Raw genomic sequence first — 26,953 nt, 5'->3', positions numbered from 1 at the left:
GTAAAAACACCCATCTTTTTGACAGAGAGAACATTTTAGAGCCCTTTTTCTACGAGAAAGATTGTCGTGTATGTCTAGTTGACATAAGTATGTTAATAATCTTAAGAAGTAAAGCCGAATAAACGCTAAAAGGGTTGTATTTCTAAGGAACAATATGATTTTTTATGAAACCCGGCTCAAAATACATTTCGATTTTTGCCCCAATTTCCTAGATCAGTTTTTTACTCACAGGCTTTTACTTTTACAGGTGATTACTCTTACTATGAATGTTACTCTTTGCTAATTTGGTAATTCGGTTATTGTCATCCCTCAAAAAATTAAACTCCACTTTTCTTATGAATTAATGTCAAATTTATTTATATTTTTGATAAAAATACATGATTTTTTTTTCTTTGTTTAACAAAATAATAATAGAAATTATTTCTTTTTAACATCACATAAAATTTGTTTTTACTCATGCGGGTTAAGTATTCTTTCCACACTGTTTTTCTGTACGACAATTAGTTAAAATTATCCATTGCGTACGCGATTAGCTGTTTGTCGTTGTATGGAAAATGGTGTTGAAAGAGGGAACTAAACCTGCATTCGTAATATTAAATAGTGTGTGCAACTCGTATGGCTTGTCTATTACCCACTTTAGCGGTAAAAGCACTCACTTGGTCCGCGTGCTTCTAACTTCGTTCTCATGAGTAGTCTACAATACCCAAACTCGTTGCACAATATACTATAACATTTACATACATACGTATCTTAATTTTAACAAAATTTTCCTTTTTCTGCAATAATTTTCACGGTTTCATTCCATTTACATTAATCTACCACAAATTCGAAAACAATTTCTATATAACATTACAGTTTCTCCAAATAAAAGTCTTAATTAAAAGAAAATCGAAAAATAAATAGCAAAATCCTTAAATTTTTGAGAGGAAAGTGTGTTTTTACATTCTTCGATTCTACAAAAAGAGGGCTGACATTTAATGATTTCGTGTTTACTCAAAAATTACTTTCGGAAAAGTTATCCGAAGAATCCTTTAAATGGAATGAAACGTTTTTAAATATTTTAAAGAAATTAACCGATAAATAATTAAATAATATATTAACTAAAAATAACTAGAAAAAAATTGTGACCTGCCATCAATACATTATTATTTGCATCGTAAACTTAGTTCGATTTTATACCATCAGGCGTTATCTCGTAAAAATCAACATTATCAATCTGAAGAGTAGAGGTAAGGAGGACAATCTTAAATAGGCGTCAAAGTAATAAAAGTGTCCAGTTGAAAACAGAAAATAACAGTTCTAAAATTAATCAGAATGACGCTGGTGTAGCAAAAGGTGTTTGACATCAACTCCATTTTTTTCTAACAACTTGTTTAGACCTTTATCTTACTCTTATTACTTTCTTTTAACACTTACAGTCTTGCTCAAACAATTTTCTGCTTTTTGTGGACCCTTTTTATATACAGAGATGATTCTCTTTATCTCTACCCTCCATAATTATCAAGCAGAGTTCGTGTGTATTTCGGAATAGATCCAATATTTCTTGACTAAAATTTTGTACTCGCTTGTAAGTTCTGTTAAATTTACTGTCACCAGATGTCCGGATCCAATTAATCAGTCCCAAAAAAATAAATTTAAAAAAAATTCATTTTACTATTTACTACAAAGAGATCAAAAAAAATATAAAAGTAAAAAAAAAACAGTATTTTTTACTTGGCTCGTGTTTGTTTTATTGCAGGAAAAGTGTTTTAAAAAATTGAAATGCATAAATTATTTAAAGCTAATAAATACTTTGAACATAATGAATTTTTGAAGCTTATCCATTCAAAGATAACGTTTGTCTGATTTTTGGTTTTATCCAAAGATATTTGATACAAGATTACTAAAGCCATTTGATATTGATGAGAATATACCAGAATCTGGTGGATTTGGTACACTTAATGCCTGATGCTGATGATATTGTTGTGATGCTGATGGTATATGCGGTCTGTAGTATACACCGTCATTTCGCTGGAAATTTATAATCCAATTAGTATCTGAGTTGCCAAAAAAAAATATGTTATAATTCACTTATTCAAAATAAATCGATATTTTTGTGCAAAATTTCAAGAAATTATTAATAGACGGGAATGAAAAGGAGGGACTTAGCGTATCACGTAAATCTTTTTGAGTTAGAGACTATATTAACCATATTTTTGAACTGCTTTTCCTCGATTTCAATAGAATTCGCAAACAAATAGCGATATTGGTGAGACTCAATTAAATAAGTCTGTGATTAGTGATAATATACGTCTATGATTTGTGATATATATAAGTAGAGACAGTTCAATATAGAAATAGATAGAAATGTCAATCTTCAATAGAAACCATTGACGTTTGAGTTACAAAAATGTCAAAAAGTCAATGATTGTAACGTAAAAAATCAATAAGTGATTATTTTGTTATTCATTGTATCAATTTTAAATAAATCGATAATGATCACAGTAATCAACAAGGGAAAAAGTTATCCCAATAGTTTAAATCAAATTGCTCGCCTTGAAATATGTTCTTCTTGGTTAGTGATCAATTAAGAAGATTCTTAGGTGCTTTGTCTTAAAATTTTCTGGGCCTTTTAGTGTGTAATTTGTTTGCACTTTAAGAATAAAATCAAGATTTTTCGTTGCTCGATTTTGGAATTATGTAAGTCTAGACGCTGTTGACAAAGTCGTATTTATCAACTTTATCGATTGAAAAATTTCGGTAGCTCTTAGTACACTTTTTGGGATCGCTGTTCACGAATCCAAGGTCAAAATGCAACTGAGGATGGTTGCAACGCCATTGAAACTACTCCTAGAAGTGTCTATGATTAAAAAAATTGGAGAATTCTGAATTTCACCTCAGAAATTGTCGCTAATCATGAATTTGAGATTATTAGGCAACTGAATGTGGTTGCCTTCCCTTTAAAACCACCCTGTTCCATCATTTTTCCACATTTAATCGTATTTTCCGGCTTTTTTATTGTATTGTAAGGCATTCCTGGTAAATTCAGGAAGCCTGTTGAATTGTTTATTGCACGGAAGTTTTAAAATTGACAAATAGTCAATCGAGCATAAGAAATGCTAGGGAAAACTTGCAATTGTATACAATTTCTGGACGAATATCGATTTATTTTGGAGGATAATATGATTGAAAATTTTTTTAAATTGATAAACACAGTGGTTGTTAAAATTTTGTTCATGCATAGCCAATTGTTTTAGTTACTCCCATAAACCTTTAAAATAAATGAAATTTTCGAACTATGTTCCTTATCGCGCGTTTGAAGGATGGGGACTAGACGCAAAAAAAACGATCGAAACTTTTTTATAGTTAATTATCTTGAAATATTAATAGTAGATATTCTAAGTGAGGATATGGTATTGTACTAAGGGTATCCGCTCCTCATGCCAAAGGTCGTCAGATCGAAACCCATTCATGACAATAGATTTTTTTTTTTAATTTTTAATTTTTATAGCGAAACGAACATAGTTCCTACCGGATGTCCCACAACACCTTTCGCCCTTTTTGTGATTAGTCAAAGCTTTTAGAAATATTTTGACCAGTTTGATGAAATGTAAGAAATTTCTTTTTTCCCATATTATTATTTGAAGTTAGAAATGGAAGAGAAAGTTTTAGTAGATTAAAGTGAAAGTTCAAGAACATGCAAATATAGATTAAATCAGGCAAATAAGTATTAGTCGCAATTGGCAAGTATAATGAATCAGGCAAGAAAGCGCAATTGAGATAGTTTTGTCGAAGGTACTTACAACCAAAGAATTTGTTATTTATATTTATATAATACAGATAAATTTATTTGTATATTTGAGTACAAGATCAATCTGATGGAAATACCACAGAATCTGGGTCTATACTAGGAACTGTTACTGTTGTACTGTGTGAAATTATGCTAGTAGTAGATTTAGTACTTTTCCCTGTATTAATGTCCCAAGGTTCCTAGAAATAATATATTTACAAAAAATGGATAATTTTATTTATAGATTTTTAGAATTCCCTTTTTTTTTATTAAAACGAGAAAAGTCCAAGATTTTAACACATTGTTTGAAATTTTTTTTTGGAATTTCTGTAAGGTATCAAAATTTTGTCTGAATAGTCTCTTGCCAAATAAATTCCCGATTGCACAAACTTTACATACTGCTGGCAGACATTTATTTGATAAATTAACAGGAAGACGAATTTGAAGAATTTTGTCGAGAAATTGCCTCCGATCTCCCGATTTCTCCTCCCAAGAAGGATAAGTCCGAAAATTTGTATCTCCATCTATGCCCAAAATGTGGTATCGTCTAAGATTTCAGTTTTGGTAGTTCAAGCCTCAAAAATCCACTCAAAAGGCTTCTATCCTTCTCAACTATTTTCTAGTTAGCTTTAGATGAAGATAGCTTAATTTATCTTAATACTTGTCGCAAAGTCTCAATCATCAAGGTGGGCTTGTAGAAGCCACTTCTCGATTTAAAATAGAACAATACATTTTACAATGGACATCACAGGCTCCGTGGCGTTATAATCAACCAGTCTCCCGTCAACAAGTCTGATGCTTTGCCCTCCACTGAAATATAGAGAGGCTAGAACGCTCTCTAGCCTACTGGCAGCGAGGAGACAGAGAAAGAAGATGACGGGTATACATGTCTTTCTCGTTCAACAGTCTGGTTTGAAAGTGACTGACTATAAAGTTGTATGATTGTACAGATATGTGACAGATGAGCATGAGCAGAAGAGTTAGAAAGAAACACGTATATCCGCCCAAATCATGCTGCACCGTCCTCGCTCACCGCTCGTTGGGCGCTATAGACAGTGAATGATATCATCCAGAAATATTAGAAGTTCACTGAACAGTCGCCAGGCAGTATTTTGCACAACTGTAATCTAAAATCTTTCCGATACTATTCTAAATGAAAAAGAGGGGAGGTGTGCAAAATCTTATATCTACTCTAAGTCAGTGCAATGAGACTACAAAGAAAAATATTCCGCTTATAATTGAAAATTATTTTGTTTATTTAAAAAAAGATAACTTTGAACTTCCAGTGTAAACTACGATCAATTTTTTTTAAGTACATTTTTTATGTTTAAAAAACTTTTGATATGAAGCGCTAAAATCTTGGAGCTGAAATGTTAAGTATTTAAAAAAAAATTTAATAAAAAAAATGCAAATGGTTCTTTTTGTAAAAATAAAATCACCTTATTATTTGTTTGGGAAACGCCTGGCCGTCCAGAATACTGAAGAGAAAAAATTTGTTCAATTAGTAAATGAAAATTTGGTGCGCCCGTAATTTTTAGTAGGTTTTATTTAAGCACTGCGCACTACTTACCTTTGATGAGAATAATGTTACATTTAATAATGTGGGGTGTTTTTCGATGACCATAAATTCAACTTCTTTAGGTAAATATCCATCGGCATAAACCTAAAAAAATAATTATTAATAAAAACTCATTCCTACAAAGGCTGAATCCGCCACTCTCGAGGGTCAAGTATGATGAATGGGGAATACAAGATTACCTCTAATTTGTAGACTCCTGGTAATAAAATCCTCCAAAATTCTCCATATTTAGTAGTTTGGAAACCAACGTCCCGACTTTTAATCTTCAATGCTGCTTTCTCTACAGGATTATTATTTTCATCCATGACAAAACCTTGGACACCACGATGTACTTCAGACATAAATTTCAGCAACGACTACAAAAATAATACAAAAAATTTAAAACAAAGTTAATTTCGTTTGTGAAAACTTTTCGTCTTTACATTACGGTTATCTTCCCAATATTTTGGCAGTTCTGACGCTGGTGGATATTTACAACAAGACAATTCCAATGTAATTTCCATACAACCACCCCAAACATAATTGAAATCTTGCATTCCGCCAGTAAGTGGATACCAGGCTGCGCCATTTGTTATACCATTCTCAAAATGATTTGTTACCCGCTTGCAAGACACTCCTTTTGACATTTTCCCATGATTTTTGGAGTAAGTGTAGGATAAGTGTTTGAAAACATCGTCGTCAGGAGTTAAAGATGGTGTGCCACCATAAGCTTGGAACACTGCACCCCAAGGACATGTTTGAAAAAAATTCAATTATACCTTTAAATATCCTAGCGTCTAAAATATTTCCCTTAGGTTCTGACTAGCAAAAACTACAAACTATATAAATTTTGATTTATTACTCTTAACGAAAATGTTACTTACGTGCGCATAACACTGATGACCTACAAATTCCTTTTGTAAGCAAAAAAGGGCAGAAAGTATGATTTGAAATTGCATGACGTAATTTCTCGGGTAATTTTATATGTGGTCAATAATTTATTGAGTGCCTAAATGCGGGTGGATCTGCGCTTGGCTAATTTTTTAAACTGCTAAACTCCCTCTGAACAGTTGACTATGCTCTACTGACAGATCTACTGATTTAAGATTCCCGATGATCTGTCTTCATTTTTGCAAATTTTAAACCCTCTTAATAAAAATTAAAGAAATTTTAATTTCTTTTGTCTTTTAACTTGAACAAAAGTGAGTACAGAATTTCTGGGGTAGCAATAAAAGTCTAGAGATTGCCTCTTTCGTGAGTCGTCTGTCCCTTTCCCTCGATCCTTGCCATTTTCCTTAATTTTCTCTTTTAACCGTAACAAAGGTGAATAATTTTTTTTTCTTTCGTAAATCTTTTCTTGGAACCGAAAGTGACGTTTGGATAAGCTTCAGACTATTAAAAATGTGTCTCTATAGTGCTTAAATTAAAATGGAAAGGCATTTTAAGTCTAGAAAAGGGATTATTTTTCGAAGTAAAGGTCAAATTTTTGAATAAATAAAAAATTATTAAAAAATATTTACTGGCATTTGGTGTATTATCGAATGGATATGATGCAACTAAAGCTCCTCCATGCAGACTAGCAGAAAGTACAAATTGAATTTTGCTAACCCATTCTTTAACTGCTTCTGCTTCAGGTTGAGCTCGCTTGTTATTCTGTTTGAAGTAATCGGGGAAATTTCGGTTTAAATCGAAACCACGTGCATTGTACCTATTTCAAAAAATTTCAAAAACTTTATAAAAGTTTCTAAAATGAATTGAAGATTTCTTACCGTCCTTGGCCGCCTTCACACATTCCTTCTTTGGATACTTCAAATCCATCGGGATTCATTGATGGTAAAAAGTGAATTCGGGTATTGTCCAATAGCCATTTTACAAATTTATCCGATTGATAATTTTCCACTAAGTACTAAAAAGCAGTGTCCAAAGTTAATAATAGTTTACGAATATTGAGGTTTTCGAAATTACATTAAAGCAAAAGGAAAAGTACCAACAACAGAATATTACACATCTAGAGAGCAAAAGTCGAAGGTGACACTTCATTGTCGAAGCCGAGGGTGACAAACATGATATTTGAGACATTCTTTACTTGCTCCCGTGGTGTGTATACTATTTTTCTGCTAGATAAAGGAGGAAGGCTTCAACTTCGTTTAGCGGAGCGGGATGAAAGTTGACACTTTCCGCCCGGAGGGGGGGAGAAACTTGCTAATATCTTGTTTAAATTTTACATTCCTCTAGAATTGGTATTTTTTTGGATTTCTTCAAAGGTTTTACCAAAAATGTACTTTTTAAATGCAGGGCTTTTCTTATGTTCTTAAGATACACGACTCACCCCTTTACGTGGTAACATCTTATTGAACAACCCTGTATATTTTGTAAAGCGCTAAAAGTTTGAGTAATGAGTTTTATGAGCTTACCTCGATAAGGTGAAGTAATAATTCACGTCCCACAACTTCATTTCCATGGATATTTCCAACAATTTTAATATTAGGCTTTCCTAACATGTGCTCATAAGGAGATGCAGATACGACCATTACCCATAAATCACGGCCTAGAATTGAGAATGAATAAATTGATTTTTTTCTGGAATATAATTCCAAAATGGCAAAATTGGTTTAAAAGGTAATTGAATTTTTAGTAGCTTTGAAAGTGATTTACCTTGTACAGATTTTCCAATCGAATATAAAGCCGTTAAATTTGGATAACGTGAGTTCATTGTTCGTAAATATTTGGTAAGTTGTTCATAATTATGATAATTAAAATCTAATGATGTTGATGTTTCGTCATAACTTAATCGTGACGATGCCGATGATTGTTGTGCTCGTGTTTGTCGATGTAAATGAATACGATGTGCTGTTCCATTTATTAACGTATTACTCGTTAAAAGTATCGTTAATAATGTTAAAAGTACCCGCATTATATACAAATTTGGGTATTATCTGTAACAATATAAATACTATTTTAAAAAAAAAGCTTTTATTTAATAAAATAGACTAACTAGTAAAAAAAATTCAACATAATTTTTAAAGCTTAAGATAGTGACATATTTGAATGCTTCATTTTTTTTGTTTTTGTTTCGGAGCAGGTTGAAAACTATTCCAGTGTTAACTAAAATAAGGGAAAATCAACTTTTAATTTGAAAAAAATGTGTTTTATTAACCGACTTCAAACAAAAACGGAGGAGGTTATCAATTCGACTGTATGTTTTTTTTTTTTTTTTTTTTTATGTTTGTTACCTCAGAACTTTCGACTGGGTGAACCGATTTTGATGATTCTTTATCTATTTGAAAGCTCGTGCTTCCCGTGTGGTCCCATTTCATTTTGGCCTAGATCTGATAACGGCATCCATGAGAAAACCGTAAAAATCTTAAATTTGCATTAAGTATGCACGACAAGAAGACGAATAACTCAATATCACGCCAACCGATTTCGATGATTCTTTTTTAGTGACAAATTAATTAGTGTACTTCAGATTCACTAAAAATTAATAAATAAAAAAAACTTTTAACAAAAAGAAAAACCGACTTCAAAAGAAAAACTTTTCCAAAGCAAATTAATATGCACTAAAAAGTAAAAAAAATAACGATAATATAATGTAGTTAAAATTATTGTTATTTTTGGAGTCGGTGTCAGCCAAGGAAACAACTCTGACAGAACAGTTTGCTACATTAGCTTGGCTGACACCGACTCCAAAAATAACAATAATTTTAACTACATTATATTATCGTTATTTTTTTTACTTTTTAGTCCATATTAATTTGCTTTGGAAAACTTTTTCTTTTGAAGTCGGTTTTTCTTTTTGTTAAAAGTTTTTTTTATATCAAAATTACTTCTTGCGTTAATTTTGGGCACCCTATATAAGCAAGAACTCATATCTGATTTTCTTTTTCGTGTAGGAGGCGGTAAAATGTTTATGTTATTGCGTAAGATTGATGAAAGTAACGTGATATTTATAATTGGAAAGTAAAATAAAAAGTTTTATTTATAAATATTGGGAAAATACAATACAAAAAATGAGGTTCTAATTGAGTATGTTTTTGTTATAATTTAGAACGGATATGAGACATTTATGTTAATATAAAAATTATGAACCAAATCAAATTAATATCTACTTTTTTTATTATAAATCTATTTATTATAAATCTATATCAAATTATATATATTGTACTTTTTACCTTCATGTACGTATAAGGTAAGTGTGATGACTTTCAATTATTTACCTAATTTTTCAAAACCGTTTGTTTTTACAGAATTTTTTAGATTAGGCTATGCGACATAGAAAGTCATGGCTAAATTTTCTTTCAAGGCTAGATGGAGGATTATTGGCTGTACATTTTAAAATTATTTACGTAGCATAATAACCGGAAACGCGGAATGTATCAAAATTTAATTGTTTTAAATAGAAATCTCTGTTTATTATTTCATTTTCAGGTTCTACGATCAAAATATCGGTGTTTTTCATTAAGGTTTACCTCACTTTAACTTCCAGGTTTTCGAAATATTCTGTATTTTCTGGAATTATAGTAGCAATTTTATTGTATAATTTCGCAAAGCTTATATCAGTTTTTTGAGTCTTCTAATCGATTGAAATTCTGGTGAATAATTGAATTACGTGTTATCCGTGTTTTCAGGAAAAACTGAAACAAATTGAAAGTGTAACTATTACTGCCATCTATTGGCGAATAGTAATACTGCTTTACAGACACTGAAACACTAAAGCTAGGTTTCAGTAGATGGCGTTGTTAAGTAACACACGTTTAATATGCAGGGGGTTTTAGGGGCCAAAAATCGATCAAGCTAAGTTTTATTTTAAGAAAACGTCGTTCTTTCGGAAATTTTAGAAACTCTAGACTTCATTTAAGATAAATAACGAGCAAAACTCGGTCATTCAGGTACTGGCCATTATTCTTCTATGCCTAAAGTCCTTGATTCCGAAATTAGAGAGAGTTGAATAAGTTCTTTATGAAAGCCTTGCATATGACAGTCAAACATGAGTATTTAACAATTTAAATAAAAAAATTATGTTTTCATTATCACATAATAAATTAATAATAATTTATAAATATATCAGTGTGCATCGAACGAGCAAAATGGCATTAAATTATACAATAATAATGTACAATTACACTACTATAACAAATCATATTAATTTTTATATTGAGATAAAAAAGTGAAACATAAAAAAAAATTGTGTGTCTATGCTCTAATTAATTTTACCGATTAAGTACGATTTTACCGATAAATGTTTTTTTTTTTTTTTTTTACCATTTATAGAATTATCAATTTCTTTTATCACACTATGACTGTACTCATTCGAAATAATAAATAAATATAAAATTGTACAGTAAGAAATTTTCTCGAAGAAAATAATGACACACTGTAGAAATACAGTGTGTTCATTTTAAAAGTATCCACTCTTAATAACCCTTGACTTGATGTGATTATTGTTTTGAGTGAAAACACGTTGATTTAAATATCGAAGGGGAAGTTTAAAAATGGCACCTAGAGAATTTTAGGTTTTACCTCTTCACTCCTAGCCAACCTTAGCTTGAAATTCCAAATAGCATCCACTACCTTGCTTTATTCGAAAGGTTCGTTTCCATAATGCCACAAGTCACAAATGCACTTGTTGAAAGTGAACTAATGACTTTTTTAAAAGTTGGTTTTATACTTGTGGGTAGTACACATTTAAAAAATAAGCTAGTGTAGCGTCACTTACTCATAATTGGACAGTGAGACATTCAGGCTTCCGTAACTTTTAAGAGTTGCAAAATTTATAGTTTATCATAAAACTACGCAATAGGGTATTCCACTATTTTTGAAAAAGTACTTCAAAATGTTGATTTTGCTAATAAAAAGTCACAAAAAATTTATTTCGGAAAAATACACACGCTTTCTTGCCAAAAACTTAAATTAAATTTTAAACATTTTTTAAACTGCCAAAAACGCGGGTATCCAATTTGATATCGTAATGTGGGTATCATTATACGAAATAACACAAATAAGTTTGACAAATATATTCATAGACATCTGATTATAATAAATATAAATACTTATTAGCTATGGATATATTATACCCAGCTGTCTACAATGAACTAACTGATGGTCTATGACTCATACCGATATGACATCACAGCAGGACTTGCCCGCGTTTTAGGTCACGTGATATACAGTTTAAAAATTACGATTGTGCTTTTATGACTCGAAATCGAAAGAATATTTAAGTATATTTTTACATAAATTTTAACTTTTTTCAAATATCATGATTTATTTTTGACTAACGATAATACCCATTTGACTGATGGGTTCATTTACATTTTTAGATCAGCAGTAGTTCCATGCAAACTGATCGATCAAGTTTAGTGTGGTCATTGATTGAAATTTCATTTTCTGATTGATAATACAAAGAAAGTAACTGGATTTATTTATGACTCACAATCAGTCATTATTTATTTCATTTTTGTACATATTTACTTACATTTATAGGCATGTTAAAAAGTGAAATTTAAAAAAAAATTGGTTTTTTTTGATAAAAATTAAAATGTTTATCACGTATCTTAATATAGTTTTGAAGCATTTAAAATAATCGCGAATATGGAATCAGATATTTGCATAAATATAGAAGTTTAAGATAATATTTCCCATTTTCATATTACAGATTAATTTTAATGATACGAGAGCTGAAAAGCAGGATTGTCGAATACCATAATAAATATAGTTTAAGGCAGTTATTCTGGTCTAGAAATTAAAAGAAATCGATTTTTTTTCTTCATATTTTTAAAGGTTGGTCTCTTAAGAATAATTATTAATTAAACGAATTTTTTTAAATTCGAATTATTTTCGGAGATACAGCGTATTTTCTGTGTTTTCCGTGTACTGCGAGCTACTTCTGCTTCAAAAGAAGGCTAGCAGAAATAACTTTGAAGACATTGCATATGAAGTAATAGTAGGTCCAATGTATGGATCTGGGATCGCCCGCGCCGATTAATCCAAAGTGAGTAATATTATTATCTGAACTACTCTGTCGGAATTGTCTCCCAAACTTAAAACGCGTTTTTATCTTGAAACTATATTTTTTGAGGTGGTTGACATGATACCTCAAGTTCTTCTATTCGATCGATTCCTTTGAAATTTGGTGGGAATTTTCTATCATCTGAACCTTGAATTGGAAAAATTTTATCATCTTATAATCTTAGTTTCATAAATGCCAACAATTTAGGCTTCTAGACCAGGAGTATAATTAAAACGGACGCACTAACGCAGGTATAATTATTAATGATTGATATTTTTATAATAATATGTTTGAATTGAATATTGAGACTAAATAAAAAGTAACCAATTGTTTATTGTATAAGAGAAATGCATTTCTTATTGCTTGCATTCGCTCTCATAATACAACAAAGTTTATAATCATAGGTAGATAGTAATAATTATTAAGTAGGTACAGGTATGTATTTAGTAAATTAAAGAAGAGTAAAGCTAAGTAGCGTATCATGTGACTCACATGAGTATAGTCTAGACACATGCGTTGTCAGATTAATTTATTTTGGGGGATCTCAAAGAAAGTTTAATTTCAATTTTATGACTGTTAAGCAGCATTTTTTTCAAAAACAACATATTGAATCATCAGGTCAATCAATTTAAAAATAATCTTATCCAATTTATTGAAAAGATAAGCAAAAAGACAACTTATAAAGGACCCCACATAAATGTGCTTCGGATCGTACTGATCAAAAGCTCTCCCGGGCACAAAAATTTTTAACGAATAGTTTTGAAGCTACGGATTATCAAAGTAACACATATATTATAGTTATAGTATATGACTACCGTTTGTTGTACTGTATTTTCTGGAGTTACGAGATGGGAAGACCCCCCATTTAATTGCCCTTCTAGCTACGTACTAGGGTCTGATTCATTAATGTATGTATGTTTATATGTATGTATAGTGTGTTTGACCCACTACAAGTCAGAGATGTTCCCGTTATTTTAGAAACAAACCATTATAACAATATTACATATCCGTTCATTAGCTCTCATGTTGTTTTATATGTACAGTAATATAAACAAAAATGTTTCCAACAAAAATCTTTTTTTTCCATCACTAAATTTCTAGATCCTAGAAGTTACCCTTTAAATGTTTCTTCCTGGACCCTACGCAAAAAATGTAAAGCATTTCTTTTGAAGTCGGTTTTCTTTTTGTTAAAAGTTTTTTTTATTTTGGGATTTTAGTGATTCTGAAGTACACTAACTAATTTGTTACTAAAAAAAGAATCATCGAAATCGGTTGGCGTGATATTGAGTTATTCTTCTTGTCGTACATACTTAATGCAAATTTAAGACTTTAATGATTTTCTCTTGGATGTCGTTGTCAGAACTGGACCAAAATGAAATGGGACCATACGGGAAGCACTAGCTTTCACATAGATAAAGAATCATCAAAATCGATTCTCCCATCAGTCGAAAGTTCTGAGGTAATACACATAAAAAAAATACAGTCGAATTGATAAGCTTCTCCTTTTTTGTATAAAAAAATAGATTGGAAACATTGATATTGACTTTGTATGTACGACGATATGGACATGGATATTACATATTAATGGTCAAATGATGATATGATGGTCTTGTGACAAAGTTAACTGTAAAGGTACACCTTGAATACAAGACACCAAACATATGTAATAGATAAATAATGTTTTCTGATTATTATTGACTTGATCAGGGTACTTTCACCTTATATTTTTATTTAAGACCTTAAAGCGATTCATTTATTAAACAATTTATAACTATTTATTTATAACATTTATTTATATATGTAAGTAATTCCAATATATTTTGTAATCACACTAATCTGATTTACAAAATATTTATAGAATTTATATTATAAATTGTAATTTTGTTTTTAAACGTGTAGAACAGAGAAATGTATGGAATGTCTCAATAATGACCGCATTTGGATAACATACAGCAAAGGAATTTCTTCCTTTGACATGGAAAGTACTCTGAAGGCTTTCATATCAGTAAACGGTTCTCTAAAAAAGTTCTCGTTGACATATTCTAGTTTAATCTTGACAACGTCTTTTTCTTTAAAGCTGTTTTAAGAGTTCAAGTTTTGACTAAGCGAGTTTTCTAGCTTGGCTGGACACTTGTCCTTTCTAGATTAAAGTGTTTTTGAAAGTTTTTGTATATGTGGATTAAGATCTTTTTCTCTTTATGAGGAAATCTCCTGAGATCGTACCTTGTAAAATTGATTTTGTCCGTTCTTTCATTCTACGATACTAATTTTAACTCAAGACATCAAGTTTCTGTAAAAATTGGTCTAGATAAGCAGTCAGACAAAAAGGAGTGATTCTATGAGGGTTTTAATTTACGTTTTGAGGTGGAAAACCCAAAAAAAAAAATCATAGTGGTCCATTTCTGCCAAATTAGGTCGATTTTTGGAAATTGATTGTAACTTTCTTCAAGTACCTATATTTCCATAAGCCTCCTCTAACCTTGACAGGGACTTAAAGTATAAAATGGCAATAGAAAAGTTCTGGATGTTCTGCGTTGTCTCTGGCTTCGATAGAATCCTGTAGAATCATTTGGAGGAAGACGACTTATATAGGGCTAACAGTTTCATCATTCGAGATTAATAATTATCCAGAGGTTGTAGGGTAACTCTTAACGAAAACAGTCTTTTTTCTAAATTGATACCATTAAAAGCTAGAATTTCCACCCCAAACAGATTTCCTGCGAGTCATAAAAGTCGAGAAAATAAATGGCGAAAAACGTGATATTTTTTAGTGATATAACCGTGTTTTCTCGTAAATTTTCGAATGGTTTTGACAGCTAGTCTCAATAATTTTGTTTTTTTAGTTTCAAAGCCTTTTTTTTTTGTTTTTTTCGATTCTTCCACACTTCGATTTTTTCCAAGAAATTGATTCTTAAAAACGTTTTAGTTTTCTCCAAAGTATGGCGTTGAAAAATCGGACTGATGAATATTTTTCAAAACTGTCACGCATACTGCATTATTTTTCATTTTTTCATGATGATTTCTTGTTCGCAACTTTTATAGTTTCGAAATTTTTTAGTGTAGCCCGGTCCTCAGTAGTAAATTCATTGATAAAACAAACAAATTCAGAGGAATCAATTATCCAATTAGACGATATTATTTCCTGGTGTCTGTCATTCTTTGTATAAAATACCGAAATTAAATGGTTTATAATTGAAATTGAACTCATACAATTTTTGAAGGAATAAATTTTAGCATGACATTGAAAAACAATAAACTATTTAAATGAAACAATAAAATTATATAAATAAATAAAGTAAGTTAGAGATCCATGAAATGTTCAATTTAAATGTATTGATCAATTTAATAATATGTTGAATGGAGAATATTTGTCAAGGTTTACAAATTGTTTTATATACAAACAAGTGAAATGTACAAAAAAAAAACCCCGACAAATGCGATTTATTCCTTGTAAACCGATTTTTGGAAACTAAGCTATAAAATATTCTCAATCAAGTCGGTCCGACCGTTTATGGGCTACGATGTCACTGAGAAACACACAGACGCACAGATAAACACTTTAAACTTATAACACTCCTTCATAAATCAATATCAAAGTGATGGCCAAGGATATATCAAATAAGATGAAAAGGATACTTTGAGACCTATCATTTTTTGGGATAAATTTTTCGAAATATATTAATTGAAATTGAAATATTTGAGTTGAGTTTGTTCTTTTGAATTATTGTTTTGAATTACCTAATTATTCTACCATTTTACTTTTCGAAATGAATTGAGCCAGGTTTAATTTGACCATTCATTTCCATAGTAATTATTTATATGTTAAAATTATATGTCATGATTTTTCCAAACTGAATCGATTTTGAAGCTTGTCGCCAGTTTTTTAGTTTTTTCGGGTAGAGAACCCTAAGCTCGCACTTGAAACATAGCTAAGAAGATTCCGTTAACGTATAACACCCCTTTTTTTAGTTCGGGGCTTCTAAATAGAATAGAATAGAAGCTACTAAATGGGGATGGGGGATATGACCTTAGTGATGGAACACCATTGCTTAAGAGTTGTTTTTTTTTTTTGTTCAATAAAGAACAATAGAATATAATTATATTAAAACAATAATCAAAAACTTGACGTGCATATTTCAATTATCTATTGCAATAATTGAATTGAATATTTATCAAATGTATAATTGAATATAACAAAATTAGTAAGTAACAAGTGAAAACAAACAATTGACTGAGTTAATTGTTGAAATACCATGCATAGTCAATGTTGATTTCTTTATCACATTACACATACAAACATGTGACACATACATAACTGATAATCAAGTATAGTACATATTATAAAATTTCCGCCTAATTGGCGCCCTCACAGGTAAAAAGTGATGTTTACGAAAAAATGTTTCAAACAAAAGTTGTTTAATTTTTGATAAGGAACATTTTTTACACTTAAACTTTTGTTCTATCTCTAACGGTTTACAAGATGGGTCTTACGGGCCCGAGACCCAATTGACCTATGATGCTCATTTACGAACTTGACCTCACTTTTTACGTCCTGAGTACGCTGTAAAAATTTTAGCTCGATATCTTTTTTCGTTTTTGAGTTATCGTGTCCACAGACAGACGGACGGACGGACAACCGGAAATGGACTAATTAGGTGATTTTATGAACACCTATGACAAAATTTTTTTCCTAGCATCATTATTTTCAAGTGTTACAAACTTGGGACTAAACTTAATATACTATGTATATTTCATATATACATGGTATAATAACGGAATATTATTAATATATACATAGATATATTATAGGAAGGTATGTATCTATCTAGTGAATGAGATATATATACCATAAAATGTGGAATTGAGGTCTAGGTCGCATCATCATATCGTAAAGATATACACACTGACCTTTACTAGGTTAAGGTCTTTACTATTCTCTTTACTATCTATCTATATCCATCCATATACTACTCTCTTTTTATTCGATTTCTACATATATTTTTATACCCTATATATGAAAAATTTCTGAGTATATTAAGTTTAGTTCCAACTTCTCAGTTTGTAACGCTTTTAAATATGAATACTACAATCGAAATTTTGTTATAGTTGTTAGCAAGTAGTCATCATCAGTATGAATTAGCTAATCGTAATTACTCTTATTGTGTATGTTACTCGTTGCTAATTTGGTGGTGGACCGCACGTTGCTAATTTGTCCGCCACCAAATAAGCAATGAATAACATACACAATAAGAGTAATTACGATTAGCTAATTCATACTGATGATGACTACTAGGTAGTCAAAATACCCAAATTTAGTAGGATTACATTCTTGGTTTATTAAAATTGGTTAAAATTTGGATGCAATAGAGCAAAACTAAATTTTTTGGATTCTAATGACGTCATAAAGTCAAATAATTCGATTTTTTTGAGAATACAGCTAAATTTGATCCGATCTTATTTAAATTTTTTTTGAAATACACTAATTTTGGGTCAGTCTTTTAACTGTGATGTCAACTTTTCGCTAGCTATCACTTATGTGTTAAATTTCGAGACCAGGACTCCACATTCTTGAAACCTATTAGAGCTAGATTAATTTTTGATCAAAAATTTAAAAAGTATGACCCAAATTTGGTAGGATTTCATACTTGATTTATCAAAATTGGATAAAATTTGGATGTGATAGAGCAAAAATAGATTTTTTTGATTTTAGTGACGTCATAAAGTTAAAAAATTCGATTTTTTTGATAACACAGGTAAATTTGTTTCGATCTGATTGGAATTTTTTTGAAAACCAACTAATTTTGGGTCATTCTTTTCAACTGTGATGTTAGTTTTTTGATATCAATTAACAATTAACAATATCAATATTTAGAGGAAACTTATCCTTTACCAATATTTAGGGGAAACTTGCCGTAAAAATAATACAAGCACTGATATATATCAACAATTAAGTCAGTTAATTGTTTATTTCTACTTGTTTTATATCGTTTATATGATTATATCGATACGTAAACCAACGAATTATAACTTCGTTTTTTTATTACATCTAGCTAGGGTTGGAGGGTTGATAATATATAGGTAAATGTTATCCTTGCAAAAATAAAAACGGTTGGAACAAATTTACTGTTATCCCTCGACGGGTCAAGGACATTACAATTCGATATCATATCTCCACCTGTTGTATACCGTAAAATGGGTATAGTACTTTTAAAATATAGATATTGACGGTCGTGATTTGTCCATATTCGTTGTGTACGTAGTCACGGTAGGGACAATAAAATCGATGCCAGCGCTTCCAGTGAATCATTTTGGCGTTAAAGGAGGCTGTTATTACTAATTTGCAGTTCTTTACATGTTAATGTTATAGAAATGTCAAATTAAAATTATTGAAAAACACTGATTAATTAAATTTAATGCATTAAAAATTGTGAAAATAAGAAATTAAATTGCACAAATATTATTTTTCAAATGTAAATTATCATAATTATTTATTTAAATTTGTGAGACAATAATATTAAATTTTCAATGTGAGTCATAAATGCAATCCATACAATTATATATGCATCCATACAATTCTATAATTAAAGTAGTGTATCGTTACCATGGAAACGAAACTCACGCACGGAGCGAATAGATTGTTTAGGTGAAGAGCTTAGGACTTCAATTTTAGCTCAGATATGTAATGTTTTATTCAATGAAAATGATCAGCTGAATGATCTAATGAAAAGTGCCATTTTTTCACTGCCGCGGTGCTGAGATCTTAAAAATATACTCGTATATAAAATGGGAAGACGATATTGAATGCGTTGTGTTGGTTAAGCAATCGATGTAGGTATTATAAAAGTCATCGCTGAATGGTTTAGTCTTAAAATCATGAATTTTCCGTACAGATAAATAATTCTCGGTGTAATAATAATTATATTTACCTATTTTACAAGGTTTTGTTAAATTATGTAAATTTTATTTTATATATTTCGTAATAAATAAAATAATTATTCAATATTTATTTTATAATAATGTGAATAATATAATATTTAATGTAAATTTAATATTAATATAAAATTTGAATTATAAACTTACTTTTCAGAACTATTAATAGATATAGTTAGGTATTAAGATAGTATGACCACCAAAGCAATTTAAGATTTACGGTTGAAATTATTTGTATCTTATTTTCAACTTTGATGATGAATTTTGTAATAACTTCAGAAATGTAGACGAAAAATAATAGTAAAATTTTTCAATATCTGCCTTGGTTTTCAAGATATTGAAAGCTAAATAATTAAACATAATTTTTAATTTTCGTTATTTTAAAAATTACTTCAGATATCAAAATCTTATATCGTCAAGTTATTCACCATCAAAATTGAAAATACATATTTTTTAATTTGTGTCCCCACTACCGTGCTCATACATCCTTAATTAGTCGATTTGACCCAAAGATTTGATATAATTTTGATAACAGTTTCCACTTTATGTGCATATGACAAATCCACAAACCCGTTTGACCAGCGCATATAAAATTTTTGCTTAAAATAAACAAATAAATTCAAGGCAATCAATCCATTCTTAATAATAAAAATAGTATGAAAGTTTTTGTTTTTATTATTTGGGCTAAAGTTGAAACGGGGTTATTGTCTTACTTGAAATGCGAAAGGATTCACAATAGTATGACCTTAAAATAATTTACATTTTTTGAAACTTTGTTGTTCTATTAACAACGATAAGAATATTTTTATCAAAATAAATTTCGCATTTTTTTTATACCTTGTATATATGTAATATATATCAAGGTATACTAAGTTTAGTCCCAAGTTTGTAACGCTTAAAAATATTATTGCTACGAAGAAAATTTTGATATAGGTGTTGATAAAATCATCTAAAGACTCTCAGTTCTGGTTATCTGTCTGTCCGTCTGTTAACGCAATGGCTCTAAAACGAAAAGAGATATCCAGTGAGGCGAAGTTCGTAAATGAGCAACACTATTAACCCGTGAGGTCGCAAATTAGGATAAAATTTTGGTGTCTATTTTCTCAAAATCTATAAAAGATGGGCATTTGAAAATTTGCTAGTGGTCTAGTTAAATATTTTCGAGAAACGAAAAAAATTTTAGAAAATAATCTTCGAAAACCAGATAAATGGCGATAATTGTGTTGTTTTTTGTTAAACTCTTCTAATTTATAAAAAAAATAATGCATACATTCATATTCAACACATTCTATATAGGGTATTTCAGCATTTAATTCAGTCAATTGTTTATTTTCACTTTTTTTTTAAATAATTAAATTTGCGCATTTTATTTGAGCAATAATTGTTCGTTTTATTTCAATTTTATTTTCTAGTAAGTAATTAAATTTTAATTATTTATTGTAAAAATTGCTACTATTTGATGAAGTCCTAACTTGGATCACCATGTGGTATAAAGAACGCATATTATTACAAAAATTTTAATTATTCTATAACAAAATAAAATCTAGACCGAATTATTAAAGGTAATTGATATAATTGTGTTAATAAAAATCACATCTTTAAGAGTGCGAACGAAGAATGAAATAAAAATTAAAAATTAATGTAATGAACCTTGGATAATGACAATATAATGTAGAGATAGGTATCTTCATCCATCATTAAATATGGTTTTTACGTGATTATTTAATTTTATATCTATTTTTCATGCTTTAATGTGTGCAAAAACAATTCCATTCAGTGGCGTAAGTAGGTTTTTAGTTTGTTAAGAATTTAATGTCAATGCGTCAAAGTGTCACATGATTAGAAACGTTTTTATCAGAAGTTTAATATCCAATTCCTTTTTGCGTTAATGCGCTAGGATACTGCCTAGTATACCTTATTATAAATTCATCACTAACTCGAACGATAGCTCAGATTTGTGGAGAGTTTAGGCGAAGGAGCACAATCTCTGTGTTAACAAAATGCCCTTCGAGTTGCATTGTATTCTGTGGACGTTTTTTAATTAAAACAATCATAAGAAATTATGCTCCTTACATCTACCCTCCATACTCAGATGATCAGTGTTGGCCCTGCAAGTGATAGATTGTGAATTTGATGATTCTAGAGAATTCGCAAAGAAAAAGATTCGCTAAGAATATAAATTTGTAGATAATAGGGTATTATGTAAAACAATACTTAAATATTCTGATTTCGAGTCATAAAAGCACATTTTTCTTTTAAAATATTAAAATTAAAAATCGTAATTTTTAAACTGTATATCACGTGACCTAAAACGTGGGTAAGCCCTGCTGTGATGTCATAGCGGTATGAGTCATAGACCATCAGTTAGTTCAATGAAGCAGCTAATATATCCATAATAAGTATTTATATTAATTATAATCAGATGTCTATGAATATATCTGTCAAACTTATTTGTGTTATTTCGTATAGTGATACCCATATTACGTCATCAAATTGATTGCCCGCGTTTTTAACAGTTTAAAAAAGGTTTTAAAATTTAATTTAATTTTTTGGCAAGAAAGCGTGTGTATTTTTCCGGAAAAAAATTTTTGGTGGCTTTTTATTAGCAAAATCAACATTTTGAAATACTTTTTCAAAAAAGAGTGGTATACCCTATTACGCCACTGAAAAGTCATCAAAATATTTGTAGATCAGTTAATTTACAATTTGTATCACATAACACCTAAATACATACCTACTTTTGAAGGTTTGTTAAATTATTGATTACAAATTGATTGTCTTTAGTTATGGTCAATTTAAAAACTTTATTTTCGTTGATATAGAAATTTTTAATTAAATAGGCAACTAACTTAATTCATTTCAATATAATTTACTGCAATATTTATAATGTTTTCTTTTCTATGAACTTAAGCGTAACATATATTAATATGGTACCTTTTCACCGAAATTAAAATACAATTTATTTGTAATTACTTGACACCATATAGACAATATAAAGTCCAATTGTCACATTGTTTTGTGTAAAAATGTTAACATAATTATCACATTTTAAAGATAAAATTGTTATTATTATTATTATTAATATAGCAGATTACCAGCTCTGTGAACTGGAACATAATGAAAACCAAAATTAGATGATTTATAACATAATTCATCATCAAAATTGAAAACACAGGTAAATTTGATCCGATTTTATTTGAATTTTTTTCGAATCCAACTAATTTTGGGTCACTCTTCTCAGCTGTGATGAAAATCACAGCTGAGATCAATTTTTTGCTAGCTATCACTTTTGTGCTTAATACCGGGACCAAGACTCCACATTCTTGAAATCTATTAGAGCTAGGTTAATTTTGATCATAAATTTGAAAATTATGATCCAAATTTAGTAGGATTACATACTTGATTTATCAAAATTGGATACAATTTGGATGTGATAGAGCAAAATTAAATTTTTTTGATTCTGATGACGTCATTGAGTTAAAAAATTCGATTTTTTTAATAACACAGGCAAATTTGATCCGATCTTATTGGAATTTTTTTTTAACCCACTGATTTAGGGTTATACTTTTCAGCAGTAATGTCAATTTTTCGCTAGCTATCACTTTTGTGCATAATTCCGGGACCAAGACTCCACATTCTTGAAAACTATTAAAGCTAGGTTAATTTTGATCATAAATTTGAAAAGTTTGACCCAAATTTAGTAGGATTACATACTTGATTTATCAAAATTGGATACAATTTGGATGTGATAGAGCAAAAATAAATTTTTTGGATTCTGATGACGTCATTGAGTTAAAAAATTCAATTTTTTTAATAACACAGGCAAATTTGATCCGATCTTATTGGAATTTTTTTTGAAACCCACTAATTTTGGGTCATTCTATTCAGCTGTGATGTCAATTTTTCACTAACTATTTATATAATTCCGGATTTAATTCCATATCATCCATCTACCGTTTTACTTTACTTTATAGTCATTTATTTATGTAAATAATTGGGCAACTCTACCTAAAATTTTCAGAATTGATTAAAACTTCATATAAAAAAAACTTTTTATTGAAAATTCTCTTGGTGCTCGCATATTCTGAAGAGGGAATTCGTTATACAATTAATATATCAAATGGAGAGATGATTTCGAAAATACGCACTATGATCTATTGTTTTATTAAAAAATGAAATTATAACAATAGTATTAATATATTATTTTTTTTTTGGTAGGCGGATAATAATCTACTTATTTAATACAGAAATTTACTATAGCAACAGAATTACCTAAATAAATTATATAAATAACGGTACCTATATTTTATATTAAATCAACACGAATTACAATGAATTTGACAAAACTTTAATTTCATTTTAAATATTTTAAGTGAAATTTTAATAACAATATGTTATTTACAAATCTGTAGGCTATATTTGATTTGTAAATATATTTGCCAAAATGTATTTCTAGATAGACAAATATTTAGCGATTTAAATTCTTAAGAACAGTACCTATACTGACTAAAAGGTGCTGCAATTTACAAACCGTTTGAATCTGAATCGTTCACTGTATCTGAATCGATGTCAATTTAAAGATTATTTCAGGTTTTAAAAAAAATCCCTAGCAAATTTTTGAAAAATGTCAAACATACTTAAAAAATGGTACCAATTCTAGGCATGCTTTGAATAGGCAAGGCACGCTATCAATAAATCGGGATTTGTTTTTCGATCAAAACTTAATATCCTCTAGCGAGCGCCATATTAAATCTTTTGTGACGCTACATAGTCTATAACCAGCGGACGATCAAGGCGCTTTTAACGATACTTCATTTATCAAATTATGATAAGTAGCTTAGACGCAAGGTGGGAAAAGATGAATATAGATAGATACATACCGGTCAAACATATAACACTCGCCATAGTATAGTCGGGGTAAAAATGCAAAGATTTTCAACTAAAATCTGGCTAGAGTAACTATCATACGAGTGCATTTTATGTTCTGAGTGTACGATATATTTTTGCACGTTTTTCTTCCTTAATTTTATAAACCGCTTAAAGGTTTTTTTACTTACATAATTAGTAGTTACAATCAAATTAGGAAAAAATGATTATAATATGCGGTTTGTCGGTATAGTTGAGATGTAGACTTTACTTATATAGAAAGTGAATAAATCTAAGTAAATAATTAAATTAACCACATTTTCAAATATTAAAAATGTAAATATAATAATTTTATTTACCATTCTGATTCATTTAACTATTTAACATATTGTAGTTTTTGTTTTCTAAACAAATTAGAATAATATTTTTCTAATTTTGTTCAATTTTTTTTATATATATTTGAGAATAAATTGATTTAAGTCAATTTTATTAAATTCCCCGTAATTGGCTTCGATTTAATCAAAGTCGATATGATTTTTCAATACCTACATCAATATTTGATAAACATTTCTTTATGCCTATACATTATCGACTAAGATTTTCGATATAACATGTTTATTTCACAGTTTTATGAATGTTTTAAAAAGATGAATCATAATAATCATACATCTTTAAAAAAAACACCGTTTCTGGATTGATTAGAATGAAAAAAGTGGGCTATTTTATATTCGATAGCTTATTAATTACTTTGAGCAATAGTGTTATATGTTACTATGGTTTTTTATCTACTAAAATTCAGTTGAAACCCGTTGTCGTGATTCTATTTTAAGCCACCGATTTTCGCATGGAATTAATTAACTGCAACTCATGAATAATAATTTTTATTTGAACTATGATGCGCATTAAAATTTGGGAAAACCCGTGTAAAAAAATTTCGTTTTTCGTCAGTATAGAGAAGGATAATTTCCAATAAAAAACTCCTATTCTCGGAACTATATCTTCACTATTTTTAATTATTATTTAAAGCTGAAAATAGGTCTTCGTACGTCATTTTTAGATTGATTTTAGAGCGTCAAAAACGAGTATCTCGCACTAAATAATTTTTTTTAAGGTATTAAATATTAATTGAAAAATCGAAATACCGAAAAACAAAAAACCGTTTTTTTGTCATCTTCACAATTCAATCTCAAAATTTACCTGTTTTTCAAATAATTCCCACAATAAAATTGTCCTTTAAATAAAACTAAAAATAAATCAATTATTATTAATAAAATATAAATAATAATTGTTTAGTGACAGTTTTGTCATTGATAAAATAATTATAAATACAATTAAACCAGAATTATTAATGGCTACAGTGAGTGGCTACCGTCAGTCAGTCAGCGTCATATCGATTTATAATCTGAATAATTAAAATAATTTTTGCAAATGACCATGATCTCTGATGAGAGTTAAACTTATTTACTAATATTATGTATACAAAGTTTATTTGACGATGGTAAAACCATAGTGATCCACGTGTTATTTTTCTTAAAAAGATGATTTACATGTGGGTACGAAAAATATGTGATTCTTCCAAGCCACACTCATCCAAGTGTTATTTATCATTATTTTTCTCAATCCAACATCATGAAGAATTGATTATTTAATGATTAAAAATAATTTAATAAAATAATATTTTTCCATCATCTCGACAATGATTAATATTTATTTTTTATAAATATTAAACAAAAAAAAAAACGTTAATTTCCTAAAAACTTAAAACACATTTTCTTTAATTTCTCACAAATATAAAAATGTTACTTAGGTCACTATTGTTCTACCGTTCCCATTTATATATACAGAATACAGATATACAAAAAATAAAAATAGAATATATATGTTTATAAAAAATGAACTATGATATTGTTTACAAAAAATTATATTGAGTGGTCAATAAATTTAATAATAAAAGAGAAAAATAAATGCAATTAATATAATTATGGTGGAAGCACTGGACACAATCAATTGAAATATTGAATGTATTGACCTGCGCTCCCGCCAATTTTAAGACGTTTTAAAATAGGTGATAATTCTTAAATAATTAAAACGATTTTTATCGATTGAGAGTTATCCTTCGAGTTTGAGAGTGTGCCCGTTTGAGAGATACAATTTAACAGTTGTAAAATCTGCCTTTTGTGCCGAGAGTTAATATTTTTATAAAAAATCTTTTATCCATTTGATAACTTGACAAATACAGTTTTAAAACCTAACAAAAACAAATGCTTGACTTAAAAGTACAAAATAATTTTTATAAGAATAAGAAATTTAATGTTAAAAGTGATTTTTTTAGTCTCCATATTAATTAAGCGTGGTTTTTTAGTTTTTAAAACTGAATTTTAAGAAGAATAAAAATCAGCGCTCATGCGTAATCAAATATAAATCTTCCCAAAGTCTCGTTAAATTTAAATCGTATCGTATTTTCGAATTCTGTTTGAATTTTGTAGGTTTAATAAAGAGAACATTGAACGAACTAGTCACTAAGGATGAGGCCACACAAACGTTAAAAATGACGGGTGTATAATTCAATTTACGCTATTTATAATGTATGGAGTTTCTCGAGATTTTTTTGAAAATCTTAAAACAATAATCATAGTGGCCTTAAAATCTCAACCTATATTATTAAACAATCGAGGTTACAAATCAAATGGTATAATTTTTGGATAAATTATTATTCTTAAATAATTTAAAATAAATTTCCATGCCTTTAGAATACTAAACAAAAATTTAAAAATAATTTTGTACTCACGTGTTATGAAGATTAAAATTTGATGAAAAAAAA

General features: G+C 29.2%; 1 protein-coding gene across 4 annotated transcripts; it reads right to left on the bottom strand.

The window, feature by feature from the left end:
- Positions 1-426: 426 nt before the first annotated feature.
- Positions 427-26,953, bottom strand: LOC123294062 (carboxypeptidase M). Of its 4 annotated transcripts, XR_006535071.1 has the most exons (12): positions 26,921-26,953; positions 7,983-8,263; positions 7,742-7,875; positions 7,097-7,233; positions 6,848-7,035; positions 6,212-6,241; positions 5,771-6,066; positions 5,528-5,704; positions 5,340-5,432; positions 5,209-5,247; positions 3,783-3,969; positions 1,902-2,010 (listed from the first exon to the last, which is right to left on the bottom strand). XR_006535071.1 is itself a non-coding variant. In XM_044875130.1 (11 exons), the coding sequence occupies exons 2-11, from the start codon at positions 8,239-8,241 to the stop codon at positions 1,855-1,857; spliced, it is 1,509 nt and encodes a 502-aa protein (XP_044731065.1). In that variant the 5' UTR covers positions 8,242-8,263; positions 26,921-26,953; the 3' UTR covers positions 427-1,854. The 4 variants fall into 4 exon arrangements, 3 of the variants coding, with proteins under 3 accessions (XP_044731065.1, XP_044731066.1, XP_044731067.1); XM_044875130.1 differs by lacking the exon at positions 3,783-3,969 and having other exon boundaries at positions 427-2,010; XM_044875131.1 differs by lacking the exons at positions 3,783-3,969; positions 6,212-6,241 and having other exon boundaries at positions 427-2,010; positions 5,771-6,081.

This window comes from Chrysoperla carnea, chromosome 2 (assembly GCF_905475395.1).
Source record: "Chrysoperla carnea chromosome 2, inChrCarn1.1, whole genome shotgun sequence".
NCBI lineage: Eukaryota > Metazoa > Arthropoda > Insecta > Neuroptera > Chrysopidae > Chrysoperla > Chrysoperla carnea.
The sequence above is the reverse complement of the archived record's forward strand: the minus strand, read 5'-3'. Positions and strand labels throughout refer to the sequence as shown.

Coding starts and splice junctions, on each gene's coding strand:
- LOC123294062 (XM_044875130.1), bottom strand. CDS start 8,241: ATGCGGGTACTTTTAACATTATTAACGATACTTTTAACGAGTAATACG. Junction 7,876..7,982: donor GATTGGAAAATCTGTACAAG/GTAAATCACTTT, acceptor TCTCAATTCTAG/GCCGTGATTTATGGGTAATG. Junction 7,036..7,096: donor TGTGAAGGCGGCCAAGGACG/GTAAGAAATCTT, acceptor TTTTTGAAATAG/GTACAATGCACGTGGTTTCG.